The sequence below is a fragment of the Habropoda laboriosa genome, unplaced genomic scaffold, assembly GCF_001263275.1.
Source record: "Habropoda laboriosa isolate 0110345459 unplaced genomic scaffold, ASM126327v1 scaffold45, whole genome shotgun sequence".
NCBI lineage: Eukaryota > Metazoa > Arthropoda > Insecta > Hymenoptera > Apidae > Habropoda > Habropoda laboriosa.
The window spans coordinates 790,185-797,444 of record NW_017100168.1 but is presented as its reverse complement, the minus strand read 5'-3'; the positions used below and the strand labels follow the sequence as shown (position 1 = coordinate 797,444).

General features: G+C 32.4%; 1 protein-coding gene across 1 annotated transcript in view; it reads right to left on the bottom strand.

Annotated features, from left to right (window-relative positions):
- The window catches only part of LOC108578658 (eukaryotic translation initiation factor 4 gamma 3-like), a 26,261-nt gene that overhangs the window by 4,516 nt on the left and 14,485 nt on the right, over window positions 1–7,260 (bottom strand). Inside the window, exons 8-15 of the mRNA XM_017942027.1 lie at window positions 2,518–3,335; window positions 2,325–2,426; window positions 1,806–2,129; window positions 1,507–1,728; window positions 1,356–1,432; window positions 730–895; window positions 355–619; window positions 1–87 (exon numbers count right to left, since the gene is read on the bottom strand). The exon at window positions 1–87 is cut by the window's left edge and continues 9 nt beyond it. Coding sequence (XP_017797516.1) covers window positions 1–87; window positions 355–619; window positions 730–895; window positions 1,356–1,432; window positions 1,507–1,728; window positions 1,806–2,129; window positions 2,325–2,426; window positions 2,518–3,335 — 2,061 coding nt within the window. The remainder of the gene's footprint in view (window positions 88–354; window positions 620–729; window positions 896–1,355; window positions 1,433–1,506; window positions 1,729–1,805; window positions 2,130–2,324; window positions 2,427–2,517; window positions 3,336–7,260) is intronic.

Genomic DNA, 7,260 nt, shown 5'->3' with positions numbered 1-7,260 from the left:
TAAGTTTAGCTGTCTCAACAGAATACGGTTGCCTTGATCTTACAACAGGTTGACTCCAACCACCTTCATCAGTTGGACCAATACCACCTGGATTATAAAGCATTATTTGAATGTACATAAATATAATTATTTAAAAAACGATTTAAAAAACAGATGTAAAACAAGAATTATCAGAACACATCATTCACTCATTTGTATCAGAGACTCTAGTCTGAAAAAATGTAGAAATATCATCATGTTATTAGATTGAAAAATCTTTTCATTCGTAGCTTACCAACGCATAAGTGTGAAAGTTACAATATTTCTGATGTTATATATTTATCTGTAATTTGAACACTATTATTCGATACTTACGATTCCTTTTTCTGTCATTAGTGCGTTCATCTTTTCGAGGCGTATTCAAAGGAGTGTTACTCAATTGACTATCTAATCTTTCAGATTCTGCTTCTTTCTGAATTTGATCTATTGTTTTAGGATTACTATCATCTCTTCTTGGAATCCATTTACTTGCTCTTAAATCTATGACATCTTGAAGCATAAAACGAATTCTAGAACTAATTTTTCCTTGACCTCGTCGTGAAACAATATCCTGCATTTTATTGAAATAATCTTGCATTTCCTAAAAAAAGAAACAACATAGTAAACAACATTTTTCTTTTGTAGACACAAAATTACAATTTTTTTTATGTTTCATATAAGTTTTTTCTTTAATAAAATAGAATCACTTACCTCTGATGTTCCTCCTCCTTTTGAGTCTAAATCCTTTCCAATTGTTGTTAACAACTTGCACGCACATTCAAGACTATCTTCATCATTTTGCCTTAACAATTCCTTTATGCAACGATGCATAATCTTACACGTTAACATTCCTTGTTTATACAGTTCACCAATAAATCTATAGAATAAAAAAATGAAAGAATTGTTTATTGAAGATTAATATGAAAAGGAGAAAATGGAAAAAATTGAAACATGCATAATACAAAATATACTGAAAAATTATGTGTATGTTAAAAATATAGAGATGATAGATAATTTGTTTATCGGTTTGCTCCGTTCTCCGATTTTGGGGTAAGTGCAGCATTGTTTTTCACATTGACAAACACAGGACACCAGTCTCTTCGGCGGCGCTAAGGCTTATAAAAAAAAAACTTGAATAAAGCCCCCGACCCGGGGGTCACTCCGACAAAGGAGCTGACGCTAACATGTATCGGTACAATGAAGATTTGCAAAAACAAAAAGCAGCTACAGGATAGAAAACAGAAGTAGATGCACGGAACAATAAATATTGCATGCATAAATTTGAAGCTTTGTATACTTTTGGAAAACAATAGTATGTTTCATATGAAATTATTTACCGTATATTTCCTACTGATTTTATACGTATTCTACGTTCTTCATCTTCAAGTGCCAGTTGCAAATCTTTTTTCCTTTCCTAATTTTAAATATATGTTATTAATAATAATCAGTGAATATGTAGTATGCAAAAAAATAATTCACTGAACTTACAGGATCAGTACACTCCTCAATTTCTTTAAGTTTAGTAGCTCTTGCCACTTCAGTTTCTGGATTTTTTTCAAATTCTTTTTGACAACGTTCAATAATGAGTTTCTTGAAATTAAATGAGCACTCTTGGTTCTCTGAATTTTTGTCTGCACCTGAGACTCCCATCACAGCAAGTTCTTTACACATCAATGCATATGCTACAGAGAAACTTGGTTCATCGACAGCCTGAAAATTATATAATTAATTATATGTAATTATTGATTGCACAACTACCACAAACATCACTAAACCAGCAAGCTCACCTTTTCAAAGACTAAATTAATAACACCCTGCAGTCGTTCTGGTGTGTCGATGTTCAATGCACGAACTTGATCAACTAAAGTATTAAATTTCTGTGGAGTGAGCTTGTTTAATACGCTTCTAACTCTCTTATAAAGAGCTTCTGTCTTTGCTTCTTCTTCACTAATATTTGTAGTTTTTAATCGTGTTGGTCTCCATGCATTTTCAGTTTCCCTTAATTTTACATCCTCCCTGAGGGAGAATGACATATGAATAACATTTGGTTTTGATGGTTTGGTTGATGATGGTCTTCCTCCTGAATGGCTCTTATTTTTATTTGTTGCTAGCTGAATAAAGATAAACACGCTGTATTAAAATGTGAATATTCACGGAGACCTAACATAAAATAAAATAGAAACATCAGAAGAAAAATTTTCTGTCAGAGAAATTCAGTTCACTACTTTCATTTTTAATATATACATAACATCACCTGTTAATTTTTCGAACATCATAAGTTACATATTTTAGCATGTTCGACTTACCGCTCGTGCATTTAGATTTGTTTTTGTGAATCCAGGAAACAGAACGTCATGTCTGATCATATTCATATCTTTAAAAGGTCTGAGATCCATGGTTGTTCTTGCCTATAAAAGTCGCGATTATTTGTATCGTATTATATGCATTAATGACAGTAAGATTGCATTTATAGTAATAATGATTTTTATAGTATACTACCTTTGAACTTTCTTTCAAAACAACGTCTAAATCTGGCAAATTAGACGGTTTGATTTTGCTATTGGGATCATCCAGTAGGTTCATTAGAAACTCGCGGTCATAAACTTTTTTACCAGTTTTATTGATAGGACTCCATTGATCCTCTTTATACTTATATTTCAACTGTATTTGGTTCGTACCTATTTGACCTACTGTTTCCATTTTACCTACTGCACATTCATTTTCGGTAACCGATTTCTCGATAACCGGAGACGTCTGTGGCTTCTCCTCGTTAGATGTTCGAATTGCCGATACCTTTGAATTTTCTTCATTTTTTTGTGCTACTATTGCTTCCACATCAAGTTCTTCTTTAACTTTCGCATGATCAACAACATCATTAGGAACTGATTTCGCTGGCATATTACATACATTCGATTTATTACTATCTTCTATCTTAAGGGAAGATTCCTTTATAGTTTCCTTGTTGCTTGGCAGTTTTTCTATGACAGGCGCTTGTATTGGAGCACTTTCTTTAGGAATATCTGGCGTTACAGGGGTTGCTTGTTTCTCCGTCTTTGTATGAACAGAAGTAACCTCCTTCTCTTTTTTTGATTCATAATTATCTTTTTCCTTAATATCTTTAGTAATCTCACGGCTTGTCTCCTTGTTACTGTCCTTCGGTGTTAAAGAATCTTTACTGTCTTGTTTTATTTCAGATTTCGTCGGAGGTACTGTGTTTACGAAAGCATCCATATCTGTGCCTTCCTTTTCCGCTCCTTTTCGATTAAGATCACGAGGTTTGAGCTTGGTTTTATTCTTCTGCTTCTGCATGGCTTTACCTACCAAAGAAAACGGAAACACAAAATATAATAAGCAAAATTAATACATAATATTTCAGATGAATTTACATTTTGATGATCACATAACCAGTCTTAATAAAAAAAATTTATATGTTTATTTGCATGGTTGTGAATCGTGAGCGGTCATACAGAAGTATTATTACGTTGATATCACTACATAGAGATGCAAGCCGTGAAGAAAAGTGAGTATTTCGGCTACAAGCCAAGGATAATTATAGTCCCAGATCACAGTACATTTCGTACTGTGACATTTCACTTTTTTATTAACGTATACGCAAATTTATAGATGATAAAATTGTAAAAATTAAAGATTTGTGTTAACCTATATAACGCTGCATCAGTACAATGAAGAAAAGAAAACTAAAAAGGTAATGTATTTCTCTCGTAACAAGGCAATGAAAAGCAATACATTTACTTCTGCAAAAATTAAATATATTTTACGATGTCATGTACACTTAAATAAATAATTCAGTGGTTAATTTTAATACCAATAAAAAAAGGAAATTGCATTATGTAAGATATTTAAGATATTCCTTCACAAACACAAATCAGAACTACAAGTTCGTTCAAACAATTAAGAAAATATACCTATAAGACAAAGGAAACCCTATGAAATGAATTGTACATTGCTCAATAGATAAGTACTTCACTGAATATGATTAATCTCTTATATTATCAAAAATCAAAATAGCATGTAATAATACACAGATAATGTTGGTAATACTCGAAATAAAGATACCAAAATCGGTGCAGAAGATTAAAAAAAAACATAACTTCTTAAACATGTGTTACCACACATCACTTGACGTTTTCACCAAATATAAGTATAATGGTATACACACGCGCGCACATAAATATATATGCATGTATGTATGTGTATATATACCATGGTCTCTGGAGCCTCGACGACGACTACGACTTCTTGATCGGGAGCTACTGCTGACACGAGCATTACCATTAACTTTGCGGTCACCCATTTTCGCGGTTTCGATAATCGTACACGCACTGTTATTTACACGTGTTCGAGCCACGGTGTGCCTGCCCTTTCCATATCAAAAGCATATCGTGCATTACAAGTCACATTCTCGCGACACAAAACTCTTTGTGCGGCTCGAGTTTCAACGGTCTGCGTGTGCTGCTGCTACACTGAATCAGTATTTATTTATAAATCTGCCAAAAGCTTGCCAAAGCTGGGCTAGATGGATCCACGTTCACACGCATAACAATGTACAACGATGATGCATACATTTTAAATGCTTTATCCTCTGGCAACAGGGAAGACAACACGAAAGAAAGTCAAGGAACAAAGGTATAATGTCCTATCGAAATTCTTGCGAGCTGAGCCCGACTGAAAACACAGGAGCCAACGATGTCGAATGGAAATATTTTCCGTGGAACGGTTCTCCAGGCTCAAGTTCACATGAAAAAACTATGGTAACACTTCGAAAAATACCCCGAAAGCTCCTCTTACATGACTTTCACGCGTCTATTTTAACCTGTGAACTGGTGCAAACCGACAGACACGACATAAAAGATTTCTTAAATTAGTTCTGTTCGCCGGTTGCGCGCCGGAGCACGCGCACTAGTAACTTTCTTGATAACCTAACCTGACCGCGCGCGGACTGCTTTAGTCAAAATGTATTGAAAGGAGAATTTGGACACTGTCTGTCGAATTAATTTAAGGTACTGCTGAAAAATTGATAAGATTAACAAAAAAGACAGAAGGAAACAATGACAAAATTTGATTATGCGGTTAAAGCGTGTGAATTATACCATAATTACATTATAGTGTAGAAATTTCTTTAAAATAACAATCGTGACAGTAAAAACAAAATTATCTATTTCTGAAACGAAGTGACAGAACAACTATCTTTCAATTAAAATTTTAATGAATTATCGTTAATCGATAAAATGTAATAAACAAAAGTTTACAAATTTTTATGCCCGCAAAATGAGTAGATAATACTATGTAATAATTTGGTTTTAAAATAAAACTTTTACGAAACAATAAAGCAGTAGATGAATATAGTGAAAAAAAATAATTATTTTTTACCTTCGAAGAAACGTGTAAAATTACAGCTACATTCTATTCTTTAACAGCGACTTCTAAAACAAAGTAATTCGCTATGAGACAGCAGTTAATTCGATGCATGAAAGTAGCTTGAGTAAGATTTTATAAAAGCAGGTCGAGGTAACAATCTAAAAAGAACACTGAATGATCGTCGAAGGTGTACGCAATATTTTTTCCATTTTACACCATTCTATAAATTAACTAAAGTCAACCAATTCTCGTAACATAAATTGACTGAATGTTTATATTTGTATAAACACGTGAAAAATAAATGAATAACGAAAATGAATAAAGGGCTGGAGGTAACATATGTTTCTTCTGTTCGTACAAATAGAAACTAAAATTGTCAACTAGAAACAGTTAGAGGAAGAACGGGTGTACTTCAATATTTTAACAGTTGTAATCACCATTTGCCATTTCCAAAAAAAGATTTTTAAAAATTCATATTTTTAACATTTAACAAGCACTTTATCAAGCCCACGTTAAATGCCAATTTTTGTATCAATGAAATAAAAAGATATTTCAATTTATACAGACTAAGCTACCTTTAATAAAATTATAGTATCATAGTGTTTTAATTTATCACTTTTTGTCCAGTAATATGTTCGCATGGACAACGTGTATATAGTTCATACGATCATTTTTCTAACCAGTGGGAACCTTTCACCCGATTGGTGAACGCTCAAGGTTACCACTGACGCCGAAAGTCTTAAGATATTTTTTGCACACGCACGACGCGTGCTCTTGTGAAATAGCATTAAGAGACATCCAAACCATGCACGTAGCTCGCCATACATGCGTGGCCGTGACCCCATGGCGTTTTAGTGACTGCATAATGATACAAGAAAAATCTGTTATATTCTATTTTGCCAATGTTTCCAATTATGAAATATACAAAATTTTGTATAAAATAAAATAATAAAATTTTTTATGAAAAATGAACATGGAATTTTGTGAATATAGTTGTATTGTATTAGTATTCATTTTCTGTTTTGTTTTAAAGTAACTCTTTAAACCAAAAATTTTTTAATCTACGCAACATAAGACTGTGGATAGATGAAGAGGTAGTGACACGCCCACCAAGTTCCCCCGTAGCCACGTCTCTATTTCTAGACGACCAAATGTGCTTTTTCCTTTCTCTACTTCTTCTTCTAAACGATTTAGATGGTAAAGCATAATACTGATTTAATACTGATTCTGTTTTTAAGTTTCCATTCGAAAAAATATAAATAAATGAATCAATGATTAAACATTATATAAAATGAATTAAATTCTACTCATTTATCTGCCATATACTTTCAAAGGAATTTCTATTATTTTACTTTACCAAATACAGTACAATTACAATTTGTTAAAAAATAATAAACATCTAACCAACACAATGAAAGTACTGAATAAAAAGAAACGAATAAATGTAATAATCTAATGGCTTAAATTATCACACTTGGAAACTGATGATCAAATATGGAGTACAACTTCTCTTTTCTGATCGCTCACAAAATGGCCACAAACTGATATATATGGCAAACACATAAAATTATTCGTGAGTAAAATTTAAACGACTAAATAAAAATAAGTATCAAAAATTGATAATAAATGAAAGCGTAACTTTTATAGTTTAAGTTAAATAATACATAAAAGATGCAAATTCTTGAATATGTTAAATCTGGAGACACGTGGTTAAAGCATGGTGAACAAAATTTAACCATATGTGCCAGATTGTAATAATTGACATTAAAGCAGAATATTCTAATTTCGTTTCTAAATATTCTTCTTAACCTATAAGTGTGTGTATATGCATACGCGCGCTTTAAACAAAAAATATATGATTCA